This window comes from Nannospalax galili, unplaced genomic scaffold (genome assembly GCF_000622305.1).
Source record: "Nannospalax galili isolate Female #2095 unplaced genomic scaffold, S.galili_v1.0 scaffold215, whole genome shotgun sequence".
NCBI classification, from domain to species: Eukaryota; Metazoa; Chordata; class Mammalia; order Rodentia; family Spalacidae; genus Nannospalax; species Nannospalax galili.
The window spans coordinates 7299597-7325836 of record NW_008338533.1 but is presented as its reverse complement, the minus strand read 5'-3'; the positions used below and the strand labels follow the sequence as shown (position 1 = coordinate 7325836).

The 26240-nt window shown below is 47.6% G+C and overlaps 2 protein-coding genes across 2 annotated transcripts in view; one reads left to right on the top strand and one right to left on the bottom strand.

Annotated features, from left to right (window-relative positions):
* Efhb (EF-hand domain family member B) overlaps positions 1-13928 on the bottom strand; it is a 73082-nt gene extending 59154 nt beyond the window's left edge. The window contains exons 1-3 of the mRNA XM_017798161.1: positions 13689-13928; positions 6546-6650; positions 5428-5814 (exon numbers count right to left, since the gene is read on the bottom strand). Of these exons, the coding sequence (XP_017653650.1) occupies positions 5428-5769 (342 nt within the window). The 5' untranslated portion in view covers positions 5770-5814; positions 6546-6650; positions 13689-13928. The remainder of the gene's footprint in view (positions 1-5427; positions 5815-6545; positions 6651-13688) is intronic.
* Positions 13929-15607: 1679 nt separating this feature from the next.
* The window catches only part of Rab5a (RAB5A, member RAS oncogene family), a 25626-nt gene continuing 14993 nt past the window's right edge, over positions 15608-26240 (top strand). The window contains exons 1-2 of the mRNA XM_008833160.3: positions 15608-15936; positions 21361-21613. Of these exons, the coding sequence (XP_008831382.1) occupies positions 21451-21613 (163 nt within the window). The 5' untranslated portion in view covers positions 15608-15936; positions 21361-21450. The remainder of the gene's footprint in view (positions 15937-21360; positions 21614-26240) is intronic.

Here is a 26240-nt window from a genome sequence, read left to right as displayed (position 1 = left end):
GCAGGCACCTCGAAGTGGAAAAGCCGAGGCTGCGAAAGTCCAGTGACAAACCAGAAGCAAAGTGGGTCAAGACAAAGGTACACCCTGAGTTCCTATGAAACAAAGCCTGCACCCAGACAAAGCTCCACAGGAGCCCTGCGACCTCACCCTGAGTCCCAAGCTGAACCCAAGTCTGAACCAGGCAAAACTCTGCAGGAGTCCTGTAAATTCTTTAGCAGAGTATTATTTTCAAATCTCTGTGTGAGATGTTCTATTCCCAGAACACATTCAGCTCAAGACCAGCCTGGGCTACATACTAACTTTGAGGTTACCCTGAGCTAATTTTTTATTGTGATTTGAGACAGAGTCTACCTGTAGCCGAAGCTCGCCTAGATCTCACAGAGATCTGCCTGCCTCTGCTTCCCAAGTACTGGGATTAAAGGTCTGCACCACCACACCCAGCTTAAAAATCCTTTGAAGAGTTAACCTTGGCACCATTTCACTGTTCATCTCATAATGTGCTTCCCAGAACTCTTGTCTACCCTGACTCTCGGGCTCCAACTGTGGCCTCCTCCACGCTCCATCTGTTGTCTCAAACCCAAGATGGCCAGTCCTGAAGCTGCGTGATTCACACTTGCAATTCCAGCACTTGGAGGCTTGAGTTCAAGGCCAGTCTGGGCTACATACACATAGAAAGACTGCCCTTTTTAAATATTTATTTATTTGTTTTATGCGTATGGGTATATTGCCTGCATTTATGTAAGTGCACCTGTGTCATGCAATGCCCATGGAGGTCAGAAGAGAGCATCAGATCCTCTAGAGAACTGGAGCTTGAGATGGTTGTTAGCTGCCATGTGGGTGCTGGGAACTGAACCCAGGTCCTCTGTAAGAGCTGCCAGTGCTCTTAACTGCTGAGCCATCTCTCCAGCCCAGCAAGACTGCCTTAAAGCAACAGAAAAACATAGCACTGAATACGCCTTTTCTACCAAACTCAGAGTTATCATCAATATTCCCAAGCCTCACGCAGCCTCTCTCATCACCACCATAGTTCCATGACTGTAGAAATAGTTCAAATACCATCACAGGGGGCTGTGGAGCTGGCTCAACGGTCAAGAGTGCATGCTGTACCCAGCACCCACATGGGTAACTCCCAACTCCCAATAACTCCAGCTCCAGGGGTATCTGACACCTTCTTCTGGCCTCTGTGGGCATCTGCACATATGTAGCATGTACACAAAGACACACAGACACATAAAAATAAAAGTAAATCTTTAAAACATATATATCACTACAGGGCTGGGAAGATGGCTCAGGGGGCAAAGTGCTCACCCCCAAGCCTGATGACCTGGATTCAATCTCCAGGACCCATATGAGGGTGAAAGGTCAGAACTGACTCCATGAAGTTGTCCTCTGACCTCTGTGTATACATCCTGGAACTCAGGCTCCTCTCCACACAGTAATAATTAAAACATCCTTGAAAAGTATCATCATAGCCAGCTGTGGTAGTGCATGTCTATAACCCTAGCATACTCAGGAGGTGGAGGGAGAAGGACCAGGAGTTCAAGGCCAGCCTGGACTACACAAAACCCTGTCTCAGGAATTCAAGCCCAGCCCAAGAGTTCCTACAGGAAACCTTGTCTCAAGACCAGGGTTCAAATTCCAGCACCCACATGGCAGCTAACAACTGTCCATAACTCCGGTTCCAAGGGATCCGATAGCATCTTCTGACCAATGCAGGCATTGCACGACGGGTGTGCACTTACCTACATACAGGCAATATACATTTACACATAAAATAGTAATAAAGAAAAAAAACTTAAAATTTTTTTAACGTCAACAATAGAGCCGGGCGTTAAGAACACTGACTGTTCTTGCAGAAGACCTGGGTTCGAATTCCAGCACCCACATGGCAGCTAACAACTGTCCATAACTCCGGTTCCAAGGGATCTGATAGCATCTTCTGACCAATGCAGGCATTGCACGACAGGTGTGCACTTACCTACATACAGGCAATATACACGTACACATAAAATAGTAATAAAGAAAAAAAACTTATAATTTTTTTAACGTCAACAATAGAGCCGGGCGTGGTAGCGCACACCTTTAATCCCAGCACTCAGGAGGCAGAGGCAGGCAGATCTCTGTGAGTTCAAGGCCAGCCTGGTCTACATAGTGAGCTCCAGGACAGCTGGGGCTACAGGGAGACCCTGTCTCCAAAAGACCAAAAAAAAAAAAAAAAAAAAAAAGGCAAGAATAAATCATCTCTTAGCTGCACAATCCTAACCCTGCCTAGCCCCAGGGAGGCCAACCTCAGAAGGATGAAGAATTTAAAGCCAGCCTGGGATACAGAGGGGGAACCTTGTCTCTAAACAAACAAGCAAGCGCCTGTTCTCTGTGGTGTAGGTCATCCGCAGTGTTTGCCTGGCAGACAGTAGGCCTTGTATTTGATCCCCAGCACTACACACCAAACAACTTCCAAATGTTTACTCTGCTTTTAGATGCTTCCATTAACTTCTGTCCACCTTCACTTTGGAATTACCCTAACTTTTTGCCATTCAAAGTCTCCCCTTCCAGCTCATCATTCCTTTTTTTTTAATATTTTATTATTTTTATTTTATGTGTATGCGTGTATTGCCTGCATGTAGGTAAGTGCACCCATGTCATGCAATGCCCGAGGAGGACAGAAAAGGCTGTCAGATTCCCTAGAACTGGAGTTATGGACAGTTGTTAGCTGCCACGTGGGTGCTGGGATTTGAACCTGGGTCTTCTCAAGAACAGCCAGTGTTCTTAACCGCTGAGCCATCTTTCCAGCCCCCCAGTTGATCATTCTTATTGGCATCAAAATTCTCTTTCCAGGGCTGCGGACATAGCCTCCCAAGCACAAGGCCATGAGCTGCTGATTCCAGTCCCCCTCCCGGCAAAAAAATATTTCCAAAAGAAAAATTTTTGCAATTTTTGGTAGGTGTCCTAGTTTGTCTCTCCATTGCTGTAACAAAACACTCTGACCAATACCAACTTGGGGAGGAAAGGGTTTATTTGTTTTACACCTCCCAGGTCAGTTCATCATGGAGCCCAAGGTAGGAACTCAGGGCAGGAACCTGGAGGCAGGAGCTGGAGCACAGGCCATGGAGGAACGCTGCTTACTGGCTTGCTCCCCTGGCCCCTGCTCAGCCTGCTTTCTTATACAACACAGGCCCACCTGCCCAGGGTTGGCACCACCCACAGTAGGCTGTGCCCTCCCACACCACACAACAATCAAGAAGATGCCCCACAGACATGGCCACAGGCCAGTCCTATGGAGGCAATTCCCGAACTGAGGTCCCTCAACCCAGGTGTTTCAAGGTGACACTAAAGCTATCTGGCACAGTAGGTGAAGAGAGGAGATGCAGAAACTCCAGGCCAACTTACATAGCAAGTAAGGCCAGGCCAGACTGCATAGCCCAAGACCTTGTCTCAAACAACAAAAGAGGGGCTGGAGAGATGGCTCAGCAGTCAAGAGCACTGACTGCTCTTCCAGACAACCCAGGTTTGGTTTCTAGAACCCACATGGCAGCTAACAACTGTCTGTAATTCCAGTTCCAGGGGTTCTGTCACCCTCTTCTGGCCTCCAAAGTTACATGCAGGCAAAACTTTCATATACATAAAATAAAAACAAATAGGGCCTGGAGAGATGGCTCAGCAGTTAAGAACACTGTTCTTCCAGAAGACCTGGGTTCAAATCCCAGCACCCACATGGCAGCTAACAACTGTCCGTAACTCCAGTCCCAGGGGATCCAACAGCATCTTCTGTCCTCCGCCGGCATTGCAATGACACAGGTGCACTTACCTACATGCAGACATAACACTCATTCACATAAAAGATAAAAATAAATAAAATATTAAAAAATAAATAAGTAAATAAATCTTTAAAGAAGTAGGAATAGTTTTAGTTATTCTGGGGCTTTTTTTACCCAAAATATTTGTTTACTTATTTATTTTTGGCAGTGCTACAGATAGAACCCAGGTCCTCTTCAGGCTAAGCAGGCAGTCTCCCACTGAACTCTTATCTGTAGCCTGACCCCTTTCTTCTGTTTTTTGTTTCAGTTGCTTTTTGAGTCAGGGTCTCAGTCTGTCAGTCCGTCCTAGTCTGCTTTCTGTTGCTGTGATAAATACCATGAACAAAGGCAACTTGGGGAAGATAGGGTTTACTTCATCTTACTAATCCATCATCACTGAGGGAAGTCAGGACCAGAGCACACCTAGGAATTGAGGCAGAAACCATGGAGGAATGCAGGTGGCTAGCTTCCCCACTGCACCCCTTCACTCAATCCAGGACCTCCTGCTCAGGGATGGCACTGCCCACAGTGGGCTGAGCCCTCCTATATCAATTAGCAATCAAGACAAGCCCCACAGACAGGGCCACAGGCCAATCTGATCTGGGATCCCTCAGTTGAGACTCCCTTCTCAGGTGGCTCTAGGCTGTGTCAAGCTGCCAGCTGAAGCTAACTAGGAGACACTGTGTAGCCCAGGATGGCCTGGAACTCAACACAATCTTCTTGTCCCGGCCACATAAGCGTTCCAATCACAGGTATATGCCACCGCACCTGGCTTTAATACCTTTCACATTAGACCAAACGTCACTTTGTCTGTTAAGCTTTCCCCATTTCCTCCTTGTAAATAGTTTTCCCACTGAGATTTGAACTAGAGGACATTTTTTTTTCCTGTCTTTTTTGAGACAGGGTCTCCCTGTAGCCTCAGCTGGCCTAGAACTATGTAGACCAGGCTGGCCTTGAACTTTTGAACTCACAGAGATCCACCTGCCTCTGCCTCCTGAGCACTAGGATTAAAGGTTAAAGGTGAGGGCCACTACACCCAGCTAGAGGGGGCATTTCTATGAAGGAAGTAACATTATTTTTCTCTTCAACACCTATGTTTTATTTACTTAACTGTCTCCATCACGGGAGTGCGCCTAAACATCCAGGGCAGGGGCCACACGCTTTCCTTTTTCTCTTGCCTTGTGCTCAGCACAGCGACAATTACAAGTGTTTCCTGAAGGAACAGATTACTCACAGAGTCGCTCAGAGTGGAAGAGACCAGCATCCTTCATTCGTGGCATGAATACTAGAAACCCGGTCATATTACAGTGTATGCAGGGCCCAGAAAGTGAAGGGGACTGGGAAAAGAGATGGAAGTCAAAGGAATGAAGAGAAGGAATTCCTGAAAGCTCACTGACACCTGAACAACAGGAAGCGGAGGTCTAGGAAGGGGGTAGAGGATAGGAAATCAGTGGAGTTCCTGGAAAAGGTCCTGTAGCAAAATATTGGAATTTCAGTGAAACCTTTATGATGTCTCCACGCACAGAGACAAGCCTCACCACCATATCATCTCAGTAAAGACATGGCTCTCCACACATGCAAGGGAAAATTCTAGGGAAAAAAAGACAAAAAACAAAAAACAAAAACACCTTACACTTGGCCAGCAAGGCGTCCGGTCAGAAAAACTCCCGGAGTATATGGGTCTGACGCGGCCGGGAGGCTCCACTCCGGGTTCGGCGCCCCTCGGCTCCTTTTCCTCCTCCGGCTCCTTTTCCTCCTCCGGGTGTTGGGGAAGTGGGCGCTGCAGGGGCTCTGTCACCAAGCCCATCTGAGGCACAGTCGGAGCCGCCTCCTGGGTTTGTGGCAGTCCCAAGTCCACCCCCACCGGGGGGCTCGTGTCAGCGCAGGGGTCCACCACCGTGCAGGAAGGCTCTTCTTCCAGATCCGTCCTGGGGTTCAAGCCCACAACAGGTTGGTCTTGCTGCAAAGCCTCCATCGCGCCAGGACCACCGACCACGGCTCCCCTCTCGCTCCCCGCAGCCTGTGGACTTGCAAACACAGTGCTCAGGAGAGGCCGGGCTGGGCTTCCACGGGGACACTCGCTTGGGCGCCCCACTCTTCCGGGGAACACTCCCAGGGGCATTGCTCCCTGGAAGGCTGGGCCCCTGTCAAGTCCCAAATGGCCCCCCTCCGCGGGCGTCCTGGAAAGAGTCTGTCTTTCCAAAGCCACTCGAAGCCCACGGCTCCCCGGAGAGCTGCTTCCCGGTGAGGCCACCCTGTCTCCCCATCTTTGATCTTCTTGTCCCAGTTCCGTGGGAGACTGTGCTCTCCAGAGCAGCCTCGGGTCGGCTACACCTGCTCTCGGCTGGCCCGGGTGTCCGACCCCAGGTGCGCGCACTCGGCCCCCGGCGCCCGGCGGGCAGGGGAGCGCGGCGCTGGGCTGCGGGGAGGAGTGCAGCGCCGGAGACCCCACCCGCACGAAGGAGCACATCCTCGCCGGACCGCCCGGCGGCCGGACCACCAGGAGCAGCCGGCTGGGGAGGTAGGGAGTCTGTTTACCCCGTTACCCGGGAAACAGCCTGGGGCGGGGCTTGGTGAGCGGCTCCTCCCCCACGGGCCCCGCCCTCCTCCGCTCCCAGGGGGTTAGCCTCTCATCCAGTGCCCTTTTCCTTTTCTGCACGTAGAGGGCAAGGAAACCTGGGTGAAGTAGCTTTGGGGCACTGGGCAAATGTTCGCCAAGTTCCCTTCGGTTCCCCTGGTAACGAGTCCTACCTATGATGATGGTTTCCGGAGACTGACCCAGGCGTGGTGGTGCATACCTGCGATCCCAGAATTCGGGAGGCTGAGGCAGGGGGATAGGCTCGAGTTAAGCCCAGTCTGTGGCAAAGGAAACGGGGAAGGGGGAAGAGAGAAGGGTGAGAGATGAGGGGAGAGAGGGAGGGGAGAGAAGTGGGGGAGACATTGACTGAGATCGATTATCCCTGACTGTTGACCTCCTGACTGGTAGCAAACCACTTTCTGCACCTCCCAGTATCTCCACACTGCACGGAGTTATTTTAGTGCTAAAGACACACACACACACACACACACACGCCGGTTCTCAACAGCCCGGGTGCTGAGGATCAACACAGAAGCCGAGGCGTGCTAGACAACCTCTCTACCGTACACACACACACACACACACACACACACACACACACACACACACGCTGGTTCTCAACAGCCCGGGTACTGAGGATCAACACAGAAGCCGAGGCGTGCTAGACAACCTCTCTACCTTGAGCTAAATCTCCAGCTCTGCCTGACCACCGAATCCAATCCCTGGGACTCACATGGTGGAAGGAGAGGACTCCCTCAGTTTGTCCTCTGACTTCCACACGTGCCCTGTACACACCACCCCCCTACTATCATCTCCATGTAAGTACAAATTCTATTTAAAACTATTTTAGGGTGCCAGGTGTGGTGGCACATGCCTTTAATCTCAGCACTCAGGAGGCAGAGGCAGGTAGATCTCTGTGAGTTCAAGGTCAGCCTGGTCTACATAGTGAGTTCTAGGCCAGCTGGGGCTACCCGGAGACCCCGTCTCAAAAAGACCAATAAATTAAATAAATATTTTAAAGAACTACTTTAAATTCTAGAAAGTTATATTTAACAGCTACAGTATAAAAATATTTCCTTGCAGTAACATCTCAAAGTCTTTAGATACACTTAAAGTTTAATAACTAGGCTTCAGATTACATTTAAAGTGCATATAATAAAGTTTGAAGGCTGGGTATGGTGGTGCAAACCTGTAATCCTAGCACCCAGGAGGCAGAGGCAGGATTACTGTAAATTCAAGGGCAACTTGGTCTACATTGTGAGACCCTATCTCCACCAAAAAACGTTGTGATGTTAAACAATAGTACATATTATATTTTTCTCAAAGGTGGCAAGTTCAACTTTATTACTCAAGTACGGGATATTCTACAAATTGAAGTAACCCTTTTTCATTTTCATAGAGATGAGGTCTCTCTATGCAGCCCAGTCTGGCCTCCAACACAAAAATCCTCCTGCATCAACTTCTCAGGGTTGGATTTACATGTATGTGGCCACCATGGATTCAACCTTTTTCCTTTCCTGATGGTACTGGGGAGTTGAGCCCAGAGCATCACACATGCCAGGCAAGTGCTTAACCACTAAGCTTGGACCCCAGCCTTTTTTACTTTTGAGCCAAGGATCTGTTAGGTTGCCTAAGCTGACTTTAAATTCCCTCTGTAGCCCATGTAGGCCTTGAATTGAAATCCTGCTGCTTCCGCCTCCCAAGTGACGAGGATTATAGGACTGCAAGCCTGGAAACTTTTTTAAAGATTTTTTTAATTTTTAATTATGTTGTATATGTACATGTCTCTGTGTGTCTGTGCATGTGTGAGGGCAAGTGCCCTCAGAGTCCAGCAGCAGGGATCAAATCCCTTGAACTGGAGTTACAGGCAGTTATGAGCAGCTGGACACTGATGCTGGGAACCAAACTCAGGTCCTCTGCAAGACCAATATGTGCTCTTAAATGCTGAGCCATCTCTCCACCTCCCCACTCTCCTCCTTTAAAAAAGTAATTTATTGGAGCCAGGCGTGGTAGTGCACACTTTTAGACCCAGCACTTGAGAGACAGAGGCAGGAGGATCTCTGTGAGTTTGAGGCCAGCCTAATCTCCATTCATTCTGGCCACCTCCTCATTTCTGCTTTATGTTTCTTGAAGTTTAAGGCAGTGTCTTTGATCCATTGCTGCCAGGTCGTAGAGATCTAGTAAGGGGGGGAGAGAGAGAGAGAGAGAGAGAGAGAGAGAGAGAGAAAAGAAAAGTAATTTATTGGAGCTGGAGAGATGGCTCACCGGTTAAGAGCACTAGCTGTTCTTGCAAAGGACCCATGTTCAGTTCCCAGCACCCACATGGTGGCTAACACTCATCTATAACTCCAGTTCCAGGGGACTCTGACACCCTATTCTGACCTCCATGGACACTGCATGACATGGGTACACCTATCTACATGCAAGCAATACTCTCATGCACATAAAATAAAAATAATTTAAAATTTTAATATTTTTAAATAACAAAAAAGTGATTTATTTTTATTATTTATTTTTATGTGTATGAGTGCTTTGCCTGCAAGTAGAAGTCAAGTTATGGATGGCTGTTAGCTGCTACGTGGGCACTAGGAACTGAATATTGGTCCTTTGCAAGACCAGTCAGTTAACTGTTGAACCATCTCTGCACTGGTCCCCCCACCTTTTTTTTTTTTTTTTTTTTGGAGACAGGGTTTCAAGCAGCCCAGGCAGCCTGTAAATTCAATACGTATCTGAGAGTAATCTTGACTTTCAGATCCTCCTGCAACAGCCTCCCAAGTGCTTGGATTTCAGGTGTGCACATCTGCTCTTGGTTCTTATTCCAGAATGTTCTAGATCACTAACATAAATGTTCTTCCTCTAAGCTCTTCCAGTTACCTGTTAGTGTGAAATTAGGGTATGTTTCTGGAAGGGTTCACTCATTCTGTAAATATGTATTGAGTACCGACTGTGTCAGTACTGGAACCATAAGGGGACATTAACCAATTCTTGCACCATGGAACTGTTATTCTAGCAGGAATGGGAAACCATCAATTGAACCAATAAAATCATTTCAGATAGTCTTAAGTATTACAAAGAAAACAGGATGCTTTTCACAGAGGAAAGTCCTTTAGAACTGGTGGCTTAGAAGTCCTATGAGCAAGTGACCTTGCGGTGGTTTGGATGAGGAATGCCTTGCATAGGACCATGAGTTTGAACACTTGGTCTCCAATTGCTGGCACTGTTTGGGGAGGTTATGGAGCCTTTAGGAGGCAGACCCTTACTGGAGGAAGTATGTTAGAGGGGGCGGGCTTTGAGGTTTGACAGCTTCACCACTTCCTGTTCTTGTCCTGACACCATGCTTGCTTCCCTGCTGCGTGCCTTCCCTGACACGATGAATTCTAGCACTCTGGAACTCTAAGTCAAAATAAACCCTTTCTTCCCTAACTTGCCTTTTGTCAGGCTATTTTATCATAGCAATAAAGAAAAGTAACTAATACAAGCCTGAACTACGCCCTTCAAAGACACAAGCTATTTAATTTTGGGTGCTGTCCTAGTTTGTTCTTCATTGCTGTGACAAAATACTCTGACCACTACCAACTTGGAAAGGAAAGGGTTTATTTAGCTTACATACTGTGGGTCACAGTTCATCCGGGAGCCCAAGGTGGGAACTCAGGGCAGGAACCTGAGGCAGGAGCTGGAGCACAGGCCATGGAGGAATGCTGCTTACTGGCTTGCTCCCCTGGTCCCTGCTCAGCTTGCTTTCTTATACAACACAGGCCCACCTGCCCAGGGATGGCACCACCCACCCGCAATGGGCTAGGCCCTTCCACATCACTCAACAATCAAGAAGATGCCCCACAGACATGGCCACGGGCCAGTCCAATACAGAAAATTCTCCAATTGTGGCTCGCTCAACCCCCGTGTCAAGTTGACACTAAAGCTATCCAGCACCAAAGCCCAGCTCTTACTAAGCATACATTCTAACGTTGAGCACAATCATTTTAAACAAGATCAGCTAAAGTGGGTTTTGCTGGGGGTGGGAGGAAGGGGCATGCCTGCACACCTGTGTGAGCCTGTACACACAATGAGGCCAGCGGAAGATGTCGTTACATTATTTCCTTGAGAGAGGGCCTCTCAAGGAACAGGAGCTAGGCTGACAGCCAGCATGCCCTGTGACCCACCTATCCCCGCCTCTCTCATTGCTGGAGTCATTTCTGCACCAAGCCCGGCTCTTGATGTGAGCACTGGGATAGGAACTCAAGTGCTCATGCTTCACAGCAAGTGCTCAGCCTCCTCCCCAGGTCAAGTTTCAACAGCATTTTCCCTTTGCCTGGTTTTATGGCTTTTATTAGAGTTAAGTGTCTCCATGACTTTTCTCAGTGCTGTGATAAAATAACTAATAAAATCAACTTAGAAAAGGAAGGGTTTATTTTGACAGATAACCCATTGTCGGTTATCTGGGCTTAGAAAAAAGAAAACATGGGCACATCATGAGTAGCACCCTAATAGCAAAGCCTTTCTTGGTATTCCATTTTCTCTAAAATGACTGTTGGGGGGCTGGAGAGATGGTTCAGCAGTTAAGAACACAGGCTGTTCTTGAAGAAGACCCAGGTTCAAATCCTAGCACCCACATGGCAGCAACTGTAACTCCAGTACCAGGGGATCTGACACCCTCTTCTGTTCTCCTTGGGCACTGCATGACACGGGTGCACTTACATACATGTAGGCAATACACTCATGCACATAATAAAAATAAATTTTTTTAATTACCATTAGACAAAGTGTATGATAAACGCGTGGACATCCCTGTTCTAAGGCCAAAATAAAAATACTACCAGATCTAGCCAGGCGTGGTGGCGCACACCTTTAGTCCCAGCATTTGGGAGGCAGAGGCAAGCGGATCTCTGAGTTCAAGGCCAGCCTGGTCTACATAGTGAGTTCCAGGAAAGCTGGGGCTACAGGGAGACCCTGTCTCAAAGAAGACCAAAAAAATACTACCAGATCTCTAAAAGTGCTAGCTATGAGGTCAGAGTACTTCCAAGGAGACACCAGGGCTAAACTGTTAAATAATATGGAACGCATTCATGAAGAATTAAAAGGCAAAATAAGTAGATGAATGAGGAAGCAATACTCTGGACAGATGAAATATAACATTTATCTTGTGTGGGAAGGCAGGTGTACACTGATGGCTGTTCTATAGCGCTCATGTAGAGATCAGAGGACAACTCATGTCAGTTCCCTCCTATCATGTGAGCTCCAGGGACTGAATCAGGTGGTCAGACTTAGTGGCAAGCACCCGTCCCTGCTGGGCCATCTCACTGGCCTTGTGAGATCATCTTAAGTCAAACCTTCTCCATTCTTTTTATTTATGAAGTATAGCCGGGGATATATATATATATATTACATTTCTAAGAAAATCTTATTGGCCTTTTGGATAGAATTTATTTGCCAGGAAGGATGATTCCCATCATACTTCTGCTGGAACCAGCGAATGGCCTCCTCTTTGCTGATTCTGTGTGTGGCCCCAGTGCAGCCTGTCCTGCACTTCTTGTCTGTGATGCTGAAACCTGGCCTACCCAGCATATTTTAAGTAAAACAGGCCTGAGAGATGGCATGGGCACCGGCTTCTTGAAGAAGATGGAAGGCAAGACAGGCCAAAGAATATGTGTGTCTTACTTACCTCTGAGAGCTTCTTAACTGCCATGCTTAAACCTGTATTGAAATGTCTTTATTAACGTTTTTAAGGACCAGAACCTTTGGTCATTATCATTTTAGTTTTTCACAAAAGACTTCTACTTGATAGAATAAGGACCCCAAAAATATTTGAACTTAATTACATTTTGAATGCTAGGTGTGTTGGCACACACTTTATTGCCAGCACTCGGGAGGCAGAGGCAGGTGGATCACTACTGTGAGTTCAAGGCAGGCCTGTGCTACATAGGGAGACTCTTTTTCAAAACAGAACAAATGAATGATGACTGTCCTTAAGAACTTTAAACTCATAAGGGAATGAAAGGTTAAGGAAAAGCTAACTATAAAATGGGGCAGACTTTAGAGTCATTACAGAGAGTAAAGAAAGTAACAAAAAATAATTCAGTAGACGTTTCCTTAGACACTGACTAGAGGAACTGGCGTCCTGGCTGAATGAGACCAGCCACGATGATGTAATGGTGTTCCAGGTAGAGAGCAAAGATGTCAGGTTGGGAACATGAGGGCATTCTTCAGGGAAGAGTGGAAACGAGGCCCGAGCACAAAGCAAGTCTGGGGAGAGGGAAGCTCTAGATGAGAGGACTGGCAGGAGGGCTCAGTGGGTAAAGGCACTTGCTGCCAAGCCTGATGCCCTGAGCCGGATACCCAGGGCCCACAGAGAAGGACAGAATCAACTGCAAATTGTCCTTTGACCTACACACACGCCTGTGGCATGTGCACGTACACACACAGAGTAAATAGACGAACAAAAAAGCTAACTATAAAATGGGGCAGACTTTAGAGTCATTACAGAGAGTAAAGAAAGTAACAAAAAATAATTCAGTAGACGTTTCCTTAGACACTGACTAGAGGAACTGGCGTCCTGGCTGAATGAGACCAGCCACGATGATGTAATGGTGTTCCAGGTAGAGAGCAAAGATGTCAGGTTGGGAACATGAGGGCATTCTTCAGGGAAGAGTGGAAACGAGGCCCGAGCACAAAGCAAGTCTGGGGAGAGGGAAGCTCTAGATGAGAGGACTGGCAGGAGGGCTCAGTGGGTAAAGGCACTTGCTGCCAAGCCTGATGCCCTGAGCCGGATACCCAGGGCCCACAGAGAAGGACAGAATCAACTGCAAATTGTCCTTTGACCTACACACACGCCTGTGGCATGTGCACGTACACACACACACAGAGTAAATAGACGAACAAAAAATAGAATGAAGGAAATGTGAGTTGAAATCAGAGTTGAAGAACTGACTCCAGTTAGCAAACAATGAGATCCTGTTGAATATTTTTGAGTCAGAGAGGGAGTGGTGACTGTGTAGTTAACGAACTAAAAAGGTGTGTGTTAATGCCAGTTCATGTGAACACTGGCATGGTCCACACACTGGGATTAGACAAACTTTGGAGGAGACGATTATGGAGGGTAAAATGGATACTGGTTTATGAGGGAAAGAAGACTCGATGAAGATGCTGCAGTTCACTTCAAGTTTGGGTGTGGGGAGACCGGGCTGCTTTGGGACATGTTGACAAGACCAAATTGATGTGACATATCCTATTTCCTGGGACTGTCCACAAGCTATTAACATGACTGGTACGCCACATGGGACAGTCAGCCCTTGGGGATAAAGTGCCAAGGTACCACTTACCTGTGACCCATTCTGCCCTTCTGGTAATGGGGAAGGTGATCTCAAAGACTGGCTGTGCAAGGTTCAGATCGTCTTATTTCACAATGTGGAATGAGCCAGCACCGCAGGCCAGCGGTACTCGGAAGAAACAGGGCTTTCCAGAGGTGACAGGGATGACGCTTCATTCATTGCGGCTGTGACTGTGCACACAAGACCTGTACACGATCAAGGCAGGCAAAAGTCCAGCATGGATGGGAGGAGACCGCAAGTTCTATCTCTAGACAAGGAGTAACTGGCAACTGATGGCTTGGGGGGGGGGTGTCAAGTTTTCTCCGGATGCATGTGCTGAAAGGCTGCCCGTATTCCAGTGGATGGCCCCACGTCCATGCACGTCCATGTGCACGAAGTGGGCTCAGGGTTTAACAATGAAGCTGAGAAGGAAGTGTGGGGATGGAGGCAGGGGAGTAACCGCAGGGGAGGTTTAGGGAGTGGATTTCAAAGCATTCATAAACAGGGCTATAAATCAAACTGGAACGAAGCCCTGCCTCTGAGGAAAGTCAGTTTAACTCTCTACAGATAAACTCATTTATGTACAAGCATCCTATTTTTCGTTCTGGCCGGCTTTGGGTGACTTGCCTGGGACTGCACAAGTGTGAGGACTAAGCAAACCTGCGCGCTCGAAGAGCCTGGAGCGCGGGTGGCTGTGCTCGGAATCCTAGCAATGCGGCTCTGCAGCAGGAGAGAATCATCTGCACACAGGCAGTGACTCAGTCTTTCCACCTGTAAAATGGGCACGCCTCGTGCATTGCCTCCACAAGCAGGACCGGCCTCCAGGACACCAGGCGCCGTGCTGGGCAGCTGCCACGGTGGGCGCACCTTGGGGTGGTTCTGCCCTAACGTCGAGGACCGAGGGACTGCAACGCTGCCCGGTAAAAGCTAGGACCTGCTTGGGGTGTGCCGGCCTCCTGGAAGCGCAGGTGGCGCAGGTGGCGCAGGTGGCGCGATACGGCGGCGTCACGTGATGCAGGCCCAGGCCCCGCCCCTTCAGCTCGCGCCCCGCCCCTAGGCCCTGCCCTGTGCTGCCCGTCTCGCTAACAATGGCGCTGGGGAGAGAGCACAGCTGAGCGCCCCGCAGACCCGGCAGGCTCAGCCCGCCGGCGCGAGGGGTCACGTGGCGCGGGTCCGGCCCCCAACGCTCCGGCCCAGCGCTGCCGGCCCGGGGTAACAATGGCTCTGGTGAGGGCACAGCTGTGAACGCCCGGCCGGCCAGGCAGATTCCAGCCGGACGGTGGGCGGGAACACATGACGCAAGGCAGGCCCCGCCCCTGAGGCCCAACCCAGCGATGCCCGCCCCATAACAATGGCGCTGGCGAGGGCAGAGCTGAGCGCCTGGCAAACCAAGCTGGGTCCGGCCTGATGGCCGAAGGAGTCACGTGATGCGAACCTGGCTCCGCCCCCTGGCTCTGGCCCCGCCCCTCAGGTTCTCCCTAGCGATGCCCGACCCGTTGACAATGGCGCTGGTGAGGGCTCAGCTGAGCAGGTGGAGCAGGCGCCAGCCCGACGGTGGGCGGGGACACGTGACGGGCCCGGCTACGCCCCTCTGACTCTGGCCCCGCCCCTAAGGCTCCATGCCGGCGTTGGCCGCCCCATAACAATGGCGCTGGCTAGGACGCGAGGGCCGGGCTAACCATGGAGTCACGTGACGCAGGCCCTGCCCCGCCCTTCAGGCTCAGGCCCTGGGAGTCCAATGGCGCTGGCGAGGGCGGGACCGCGTGCCCTCAGGGAAGAGACAGAGCCGGCAGGCCTGCTAGAGCTGGCTTCCGCGAGGTCACGTGATGCCAGCCCCGCCCCGCCCCTCAGCTATGGCCGGACTGAGCGGCTGAAAAGGGGGCAGCGACCGGACGTGACCACACGGCGTGCTTGCCTGCGTGCGGCGACGTGGCGGCGGAGCCGGCGCCGGGTGGCGGAAGTGGTTCCGGCGCTGGGACTGGAGTGTTTGTGTTTTGGTTCTGCAGGAGCCGGGCCGGCCTGAGGGGAGGAGGCGGAGGCGGGAGGAGGCGGAGGAAGTCCTGGTCGGCCCGAGCCGGCGGCAGCCGCGGAGGAGGACAGAGGAGGGCGGAAGGCGGAGCGCAGAGGCGGAGACGGAGCCGGGCAGGGGCGGCAGCGCGCTCGGAGCCCCGCGCCGGCCAGTGTGAGCACAGTGCTTGCCGCAGCCGCCGCCTCCGACGACTCCCGGGCGCGGCCTGGCTGCCGGGAGCCGCGGCCCCAGGTGAGCTGCCGGCCGGGCGCGGCCTACGTCCGCCGCGCTCCCGCCACCGCGGTGACTCATCCCGGGACCGGGGCACCGGTGCGGGAGCCCCGGGTGTCACCCTCTGCCTTCCCAAGATGGCGCCGCGGGAAGCGCCGGGAGGCCACGGAGGGCCCGGCCGCCGTCGCGGGGTCTCGGTCCCCTCCAGGCCGGGGTTGGGGCGCGGGAGGGCGGCTGCCCCCCCCTCCCCGGACCGGGCGTCGGCTGCTGGCTTTCGGCTACCGGGCCTCCGGCAGGTGGGGACAGCAGTTTGCCTCCCCGCGACTGGCACGGACCGGCGCTGCAGAACGGGAGTCCAGGGCCGAGGACACTCGGGGGGGACGGGCCGCCCCGTCGGGGCTTCCGGGAAGCGTTGTCCCAAGCACTCCCAGAAGTTTGGGGCTGAGAATGACACTCCTGGCGTAGTTTTTGTCTTGCTGAAGTGGAATGGAAGTGCTGATCAGTTGCCGTGCTCGAAATTCGTTTTCAAAACCACCTACGTGTGCATCTCTAGGAGTGTTCAGGGCTGCCCAGACTCCGCTTCTTCATGTATGATTTGAACCCATAGGGCTGCAGGCAGAGAGCACGGAACAGTGCCTGGCACACGTGTAGGGCTCAGTGGGATTTTCACTCAGAGACCATCTAAATAAAGGACTCTGTCGAATACTTATTTTCAAGATTTAAAATGCATATCATGCAAAAGTTTTGCTTTGCAGAATAAGACGCAAGTTTCAATGAGTGAGTACAAGTGATTGCATGTAACTTTGTTTTTTCTTTTTCTTGTGGTGCTGGGGACTGAACTTAGCCTCTGCATACTGAGCTGGCGCTCTAGCTGTATCCCCAGCCCTCGCTGGAAATTTTTAATCTTTATGGTAAATGTATGTATGCTTATAATTTGGCTCATCCTTGATAGTAGAAATTCGATAGCTTTAAACTTTGTAAGAGGCGGGTGTGGTGGCTCATGCCTGTAATCCTAACACTCAGGAGGTGGGTAAGTGTGACTTTCATGTAAGGGACAGCTGGGAAGGGAAGTTGATAGTGTATGTTATGTGCGAATGTTTTGGTTCTTTTTCAGTCTGCGTGACAGTCTATTGATGTATAAGCACAATTTCATCAAAAGGCCATTTTAACTGCCAATTTCAGACACTGTAGTTAGTAGGTGCTGTATTCGAGATTATGTATGCTGTCTTACTTAGTTCTCACAGCAACTGTACAGGTTACTGTACTATGAAAATAGAGATTTGCAGCCGGGCATGGTGGCACTTGGGAGACTGAGGCAGGTGGATCTCTGAGTTCAAGACCAGGTCTACATAGCAAGTTCGTGGCCAGTAGGGACTACAGGGAGATCCTGTCTTAAAAAACAAAAAGAAAAGAAAGAAAATAGAGACTCGTAAATTACAGAATTTCCTCAGGCAGGAAGTGGCAAAGCCAGGACTAGAGTCAAATCTGGTTTGTTTTGTGGGTGAGATGAAAGGAGTTTTGTTGAGACAGGGTCTTGCTGTATAACTCTTGACTAGCCTTGCCACTTACTATGTAGCCCAGGCTTGATTCAAACTTACGGCAGTCATCCTGTCTCAGATCCCTAAGTGCTGCAATTACAGGCATGCCCCATCGTGTCAGGCTGGAAGAGTAAGTAGTTTTATTTATGCCCTTTTGGTTGGTAGCAGCTCAGAGCTATCATTTGATCTACAAATATGTCAGTGTTTATTGGTAAAAAAAATGAGTTTTCAAAACAGATAAGGCTAAGAGGTAGTTTTATTTTCTTAAGAACTAAAATCTCATGGATACATTTATTAATGAATTTGTCTTTATCAAGAGTGTTCTTGTATAAATTCAAATTTGATGGGGAATACAGATTTCATACCTGAAGTAGTAAATAAAATACAGCAAGGATTTTAGATGGAATTTTTAGGGAAGGAACCATTAATGTTAGTATATTTTGTTAAGCTTATAAGCATATTTATTGTTTAGTGTATGTCTATGATGTATGTGTGTTGTATGGTATGTGTGTTTCTGTGTGAAGGTGCATTTGGAGGTCAGCACAGCCTGATGGTTGGTCCTTGCCTTCACCCTACATGGGTTCCCAGGATCTGAACCCAGGTCATCAGGCTTGCATAGCAAGCATCTTTACCCACTGAGCCCAGGCTAGCCTCAGGAAGACCTCCCAGTCCCTCTTCCTCCTTACTGGGCACTAGGATTACAGGTTTGCATATAAAAGGTGAGACTAAACTATTGAGGTTGACTTATGAGTAAACTGAAAAGGGAGCTTCAGATATTTATACCACTGAGATTGGAAACAAAAGTTGGGTGTGATGGTGCAGGTCTGTAATCCTAGCTCTTGAAGTATGAAGATTACCAACCTCTGCTACTTGGTGAGACTCTGTCTAAAGAGGAGTGGAGGGGATTGTCACCGAAGCTAGCTTTTTCCAAATGTATACTGAAATAGAAAAATAATAGTATATATTGTTAGCCCTAAACTACCAAAAAAAAAAAATGCAATTAGTATAAGTCACTCCTAATTTTACCAGAGACTCTCATAAGCTGAACACAGAAACCTGGGAACTTAAAATATTTGTGTGGCCAGGTGTGGTGGTTCACGTCTTTAATCCCAGCACTTGGGAGGCAGAGGCAGGTGGATCTCTGTGAGTTCAAGGCCAGCCTGGTCTACATAGTGAGTTCCAGGCCAGCTGGGGCTACAGGGAGACCTTGTCTCAAGACAAAGCGTGTGTGTGTGTGTGTGTGTGTGTGTGTGTGTGTGTGTGTGTGTGTGTGTGGTAGAACTGGAGAGATGACTCAGCAGTTAAGAATGCTTAACCTTTTTCCTCCAGAGGACCTGGATTTGCTACTCAGCACCGACAAGCTGGCTGACAACCGTCTTTAACTCCAGTTCCAGGGGATCTGATGCCCTCTTCTGACTTCTGCAGGCATTGCACATGTGTGGTACACTTACATGCAGACAAAACACTCATATACATAAAATTAAAATATTAAATATATGTTGTTTGGAAATTATTAGTAAATGAAGAGAGCATCAAATGTTAAACCGTACCATTTGTTCTAGAGGCATTCTGTTTACTTACATAACTTTCCTTAAAATTTTCACCAGCCGGGCTTGGTGGCAATACACCTTTAATCCCAGCCCTCAGGAGGTATGAGCAGGCCGGTCTTTGAGGTAAAGGCCAGCCTGGTCTACATAGTGATTTCTAGGCCAGCTGGAGCTACAGGGAGATCTTGTCAAAAAGACCAAAAAGAATTTTTTTTTAACACCATAATTGTAACCAAAGTAGGGTGACTTTAGAACCTGAATTTTTAAAACATTCTTATTTATTTTATGTGTATGAGTGTATTGCCTGCATGTATGTAAATGCATCTGTGTGGTGCAGTGCCCAAAGAGGTCAAATGAGGGCATCAGATCCTCTGGATCTGGAGTTAACAGACGGTTAGCCACCATGTGGGTGCCAGAAATCGAACCTGGGTCCTCTGCAAGAACATTAACCACTAAGCCATCTCTCTGGACCCCAAGATTTATTTTATTACTTTTAATTACACATACTTGGGTGTATTCATGGGTGTGCAAGTCCCCTCAGTCTAGAAGAGCAGCGTATACTCTTAACCACTGAGCCATTTCTCCAGCCAAACATGAATTCCTTTTATTTTATGTATGAGTGTATTGCCTGCATGTGTGTAAGTGCACCTGTGTCATGCAATGCCCACAGGAGGTCAGGAGGAGGTCAGAAGAAGGCATCAGATCCCCTGGAGCTGGAATCACAGATGATTATTAGCTGCCATGTGGGTGCTGGGACTTGAACCAGGGTCCTCTGTAAGAGCAGCCAGTCACCCAGTGCTCTTAACCCCTGAGCCATCTCTCCAGACCCAAACATGAATTCTTGATTCAACTCTCAGTTTGCCTGGGTTTGAAACTCAGCTGCTCACTTTTTTTTTTTTTTTTTTTTTTTTTTTTGAGACAGGGTCTCCGGGTCTCCCTGTAGCCCCAGTTGTCCTGGAACTCACTATGTAGACGAGGCTGGCCTTGAACTCACAGAAATCTGCCTGCCTCTGCCTCCCAAGTGCTGGGATTAAAGGCGTGCGCCACCAAACTCAGCTGCTCACCTCTTGAACAGTTACTGTGTGGTCTGAATTAAGTTACTTAACGTTTCTATGCTCAGCTCCTCAGTTGTAAGAATTGTAACGGTATTTTATATTATTCAGTGTCCATGCTAAGTATGTAAAATACTGCCTAGCCCAGAGTCAGTTTTTTTTAATCTTGTATCTGGTGAGTGCTAGGCAAGCATTCTTCCAATCCCTAGCTCCAAAGTCTACTCTGAATTAATTTGTTTTGAGACAGGGTCTCACTGTGCAGCCCTGTCTGGCCTCGAACTAAGAGCCACCTGAGTGCTGGGATTAAAGGCAAATACCACCCCTTCTGACTGTAAAGATTTTTTTTGTTTCTTTTTAAGTTTTTTATCTTGCGTGTTTGAGTGTTTTGCCTGCATGTATGTAGGTGAACTATGTGCATGCAGTGCCTGCAGAGGCCAAAATAGGGTGTTGGGTCCCCTGGAACTGGACTTAATGGATAGTTGTCAGGCTCTGTGCAGGTACTGGGAATGAAACTCGGGTCCTCTGCAAGAGCAGCAGCCAGTGCTTTTAACTGTTGAGCCATCTCTCAGCCCTAAATTTTTTTTTATTTTTTAATTTCAGTTGTGTGTAGGGGGCAGGGTATGTGCATGTGAATACATTGCACACCGAAGCCAGAACAGGGTGTTGGATTCCCTGGATTTGGAGTTCAGGCAGTTGTGAGCTTCCTCAGTAGGTGTTGGGAACTGAACTTGGGGTTCCTGGAAGAGCAGTGTGTGCCCTTAACCACTGAACCATCTCTCTAGCCTTCTTTTTTTTCGGGGGGAGGGGGTTGCATAAGATCTTGCTCTGTAGCCCATGTTGACCTTGAACTCTTGCCTCAGCTTCCCCAAGTGCTGGGATTACAAGCTGTCACTACTATGCCCTACTGAAAGTTAGCCTTTTTCTTTCTTGTTGGCTAGCTTACAAGGAAATGGGTTCCACTGTGGTGCTCCCCTCTGCTGCTCCCTTCCCATTGCCCTGCCCACCCTCCTCTCTTCTGCCCTCTCCTGCTCTAGCTGTCCTCTTCTGCTCATGTCAGACTATCACCCTCTCTCCATGCACTTCCTTCCCTTTAGCCTTCTCCTTGTCCCCTTCTGAAGGTTGGCTTGGAGTGATTTTCAGCTCTAATCTTAAACCATTATTTCTTTTCAAAGGTGGTGGAGTGTGGTAAGTGACATCCTCTGTCCATTTGAGTTACCATTATCATGCAGTGTGCTCTGGGCAAAACTTATTAATACTGAATTACTTTGTTTTGATTTGTTTATTAAATTATTATTTGTTTCTTCACAGGTATCTCCTCCAGAAAGAAAAAAATTGATACCTTGCATCCTGGAAGTTCATTTAGGAGTCTGCAGTTAGGGACTTCTTTGAAACCTGGACATGGCTAATCGAGGAGCAACAAGACCCAACGGGCCAAATACTGGAAATAAAATATGCCAGTTCAAACTGGTACTTCTAGGAGAGTCTGCTGTCGGCAAGTCAAGCCTGGTGCTTCGCTTTGTGAAGGGCCAGTTCCATGAATTTCAGGAGAGTACCATTGGGGGTGAGCATCTGTTTCTACCTTTGATCACTGAATTGAATCATATGTTAACAAATGTTTCAGTGTTCTAAACGTGGTTTTTGAATGGCTAAATTCAGCGAAGAAAAAAGCTTTCAGAAGACCTCAGGCTTTAAACCTACTTTTTTTTTTTAATTAATGAATTATTTATTTTTATTTTATGTGTTTGAGTGTTTTGCCTGCTTGTATGTAAGTTTATCTGGGTCATGCAGTGCCCACAGAGGGCAGAAGAGAGTGCCAAGATCCCTTGGAACTGGAGTTACAGTGCCATGTGGGTGCTGCGAACTGAACTCAGAGCCTCTGGAAGAGCAGCCAGTGCCCTTAACTGCTGAGCCATCTCTCCAGTCCTGACTTCCATCTCCTGTGTGCTGGGATTATAGGCATAGGCCACCACACCAATTATGCAGTGCTGGCAATACAGCCGAGGTTTTGTGCATTCTAGGAAATCACTTCTACCAGCTGAGCTGCATCCTCAGGCCTCAGTTACTTCTAACACAGTATTTTCACTTTAAATTTGGCCTCCAGAACATACTGATTTCATTATGTTGGGCAAGTCCCATTCATATTTATTCTCCTCTTACATGAAACAGAAATAGCAGTTCTTTACTTGAAAGTGTTTTATTGTAAGGATTAAATGAAAACAGGTGTATAGAGCTCTTAACTCAATGTGTAGCAGAGAATAAGATGCCTGTTAGTATTTGCTAATGCAAACACCAGTACAGGTTTTTGCTGAGTCATTTTTAGCATTGTTGAGTGTCATGGAGTAATATTGTGACATGCTGGCTGCGTACTAGTTGACTTAAAAGAGATTTTGATTAAGGATTTGGATATTTTAAAAAACTTTAAACCCAGACTTTGTTTACTTGAATAGTAAAGTTTTTATAATAATAAGCTTCATATGGTGAGTTTGGAGCCAACCTGGGCTACATCAGACCCTGACCAAAAGCATTAAGAACAACAAAAACAGGAAACAGATGAGATACAGAAATGTTATAAGCACATGCCAGGTGTGGTGGTGTACGCCTCTAATCCCAGCACTTAGGAGGCAGAGGCAGGTGGATCTCTGTGAGTTCAAGGTCAGCTGGGGCTAACAGGGAAACCCTGTCTCAAAAAGACCCCCCCCCCAAAAAAAAGAATGTAGTTTTGCAAGATCATTGAAGTAGACAGTATGAGTTTTACAACCAAGTTCTTAGAATTAGGTATGGTAAATTCTCATTAATTTTAAACTAATCTCAATTTTTCCAACTGTGGCTAGTCTTATATATTGTATTATAGTATAAGAATTTCGGCTGGGCATGGCGGCACACACCTTTAGTCCCAGCACTTGGGAGGCAGAGGCAGGTGGATCTCTTGAGTTCAAGGCCAGCCTGGTCTACATAGTGAGTTCCAGGGCAGCTGGGGCTACAGGGAGACCCTGTCTCAAAAACACCAAAAAAAAAAAAAAAAAAAATTTCACTCACATTAAATGAATTGCCTATTGGAAGATTACTTGGGGAGAAATTAGAGTTAAATAGACTTACATGGATGCATATATTAAAGTTTCTTCTGTTTACCAAAGTTGATGATAATGTAAATGCTAACAGTGTTTATCTTAAGAGCAACTTAAAATGTGTATAGTGAGGCTAGTTGTGGTGGTGCACGCCTTTAATCCCAGCACTCGGCAGATCTCTCTTTTGAGTTCAAGGCCAGCCTGGCCTACATAGTGAATTTCAGGCCAATTGGGACTATAGGGAGAACCTGTCTCAAAAAGACCAAAAAAAAGGAAAAAAAAAAATGTGTATAGTGACTAGTGGGTAGACTAATAGCTTTAATTTATGTTTTTGTTTTAGAGAAAAGATTTCACTCTATAGCCCAAGCTGACCTAAAACTCTGTATGTAGTCCAGTCTCTTTGAACTTCTAGCCATTCTCTTACTTCGGCCTCTCAAAATGCTGGGATCATAGGATGATAGGCATGAGCCACTGTGACCAGTAATTTTTTATTAAGACAAAGTTTCACTATGTGTGTCAGTCATATATATTTATGTATATGAATGTATATCTATCTCAGGCTGAGTCCTCCTGCTTCAGCCTTCCAAGTGCTAGGATTCCAGGCATGTCCCACCATGCCAGGTTTAACTTTTTTTAATTTATTTTTATTTTATGAGTGTTTTTAACCTGCATGTGTCATAAGTCCACCCATGTTATGCAGTGCCTGCAGAGACCAGAAGAAAGTGTAGGATCCTCAGGCACTGCTAGAGTTACAGAAGGTGGATAAAGGCCATTTGGGTGCTGGGATCCAAACCTGGATCCTCTACAAGAGTCGCCAGTGTTCCTAACTGCTGAGTCATCTCTCCAGCCCCTTAAATTTTTTTTTCTTTATTTTTATTTCATGTGTGTGCGTATATTGCCTGCATGTAGGTAAGTGCACCTGTGTATTTATTTCTCTTTTGTTATTGTGTGTCATGTGTGAATGTGGGTGTGTATGTGCAGTAGTACAGAGGACAACTTTTTATTTAATTAATTTTTATGTGTATGGGTGTGTTGCCTCCATTTATATATGTGTACCACATGTCTTATCCTTGGAGTCCAGAGAGGGTGTCCAGTCTCCTGGAACTGGAGTTCCAGACCGTTGTGAACCGCCACATGAGGGCCGCCATGTGGAACCTGGGTCTTCTGCAAGAGCAGCAAGTGTTCTTAACTACTGAGATACCCAACCCTCTAAATTTATTTTTTATTAATGCACAATACATGATAATTAGTTTGAGTCAGTCATTTGACAGTGTATGCATGTATCAAAGCATTCTGTGTTATATTTAACTTTTATTCGCAAGTTATGCCTTAATAAAACTAAGGGAGGAAGGACTGGAGAGATGGCTCAGCAGTTAAGAGCACTGACTACTCTTGCAGAGGACCTGGGTTCAGTTCTCAGAATTAACATGGTGACTAATAGCCATCTGTAAATAAAATTTAAAAAAATTAAAGAAACTGGGGGAGGGGAAATAAGTTTCTTTCTAAAAACGAAACCAAAAAATTTAAATTTGACTATGTTTCTTCATCTCCATTCTGGCTGTTGGAATGGGGCCCCTGTGGCCTGGTTGGCCTGGAACTCAACAGCAGTTCTCCTGCCTCAGTCTGCTGGGTGCTGAGATTTACAGTGTGTACCACCCAGCTCCCGCATTGTTAAAGGGATTGTGTTTTGTTTTTTAAATGTATATGAGTGTATTACCTGCATGTATGTAAATGCACCCATGTCATGCAGTCCTCGTGGAGGACCAAAGAGGAGAGCGGATCCCCTGGAACTGCAGTTACAGATGGTTGTTAGCTGCTATGCGGTGCTGGGACTCAAACCTGGGTCCTCTGAGACCAGCCAGTGCTCTTCAGCCACCTTTTGTTTTGTTTTGTTTTGTGGCAGGCTGTAGGGGGGTGACCTCAGACTCAACTTTGTAGCTAAAGCTGACTGCGAACTCTTGATTCTCCTGCCTCACCTTCCAAGTGCTGGGATTACAGGTTTGTGCCACCTTCATGGCTTGCTTTTTGTTAAAATTGCTTTTAAGAAAGAAGACCTAGAGACCAGCTACCACCATATGTCAAGGGAAGGGAATTTGTTGAAAAAGCGTAGCTCAGACTGGCCTTGAACTACAGAGCCTCCTGAGTTCTGTATCTGATTTAGCATATGGTTTTTGATTCACAAAAAAATGCTTTTAAAATGTGTTTAATTATGGCCTGGGGAGATGCCTCAGCAGTTAAGAACACTGGCTGTTGAAATTCCAGCACCCATGTGGCAGCTAACAGTTGTCTGTAACTCCAGTTCCAGGGGATCCAACAACTTCTGACCTCCACAGGCATTGCACGACACACAGGGGCACTTACACACACACAGGCAATACACCCATACACATAAAATAAAAATAATTAATAATGTATTTTATTTAATTTAGTGAGGGTTTTTTGGTTGGTTGGTTGGTTGGTTTTGTTTGAGGCAGAGTCTCCCTGTAGCTGAAGCTGGCCTGGAACTTAACCATGAAAGCCAGATTGGCCTTGATCTCAAAGAGGTCCATCTGCCTATGCCTCCTGAGTGCTGGGATTAAAGGTTCATGCCACCATGCCTGGCTTCTATGTGCACATGCAGGCAACACACTCATACACATAAAATAAAAATAATATATAAAATATTTTTTAAATAAAATAGGATACTGAAGTAGTTTACCTGAGGTCTTGCAACTAAGTGGCAGCCCCAGCTCAAGACAGAGCGTTCTTCAGTGCCGCTGTTGTTCTACAGTCTTAACTTTTCTTGTAAGAAGCTGAGACTGGAAAGTCTGCTCAGTTAGATTACACATGACAAGCACTGCGCTGTGTGCTCTGTAGTGCATTGATCTCTTATGTATCAGTTAAGGGTGTGAGAGTATTTGTTTTGGAATAAACGGGGGAAGGTTACAAAGGTTTACAGTGGGTCTCTAAGCTGCTGGTTTACTGTTTGTCCCATATAGACAAGCAATTCATATCTTTCTACCCCACTCGCATTTTACTTTTTTTTTTTTTTTTTTTTTTTTGGTCTTTTGGTTTTTTTTCCCCCAGCTCGGTGCTGAATCCCCTGCTTGCCCCGGCTTCGCCGCAAACCAACAGCAGCCCCCT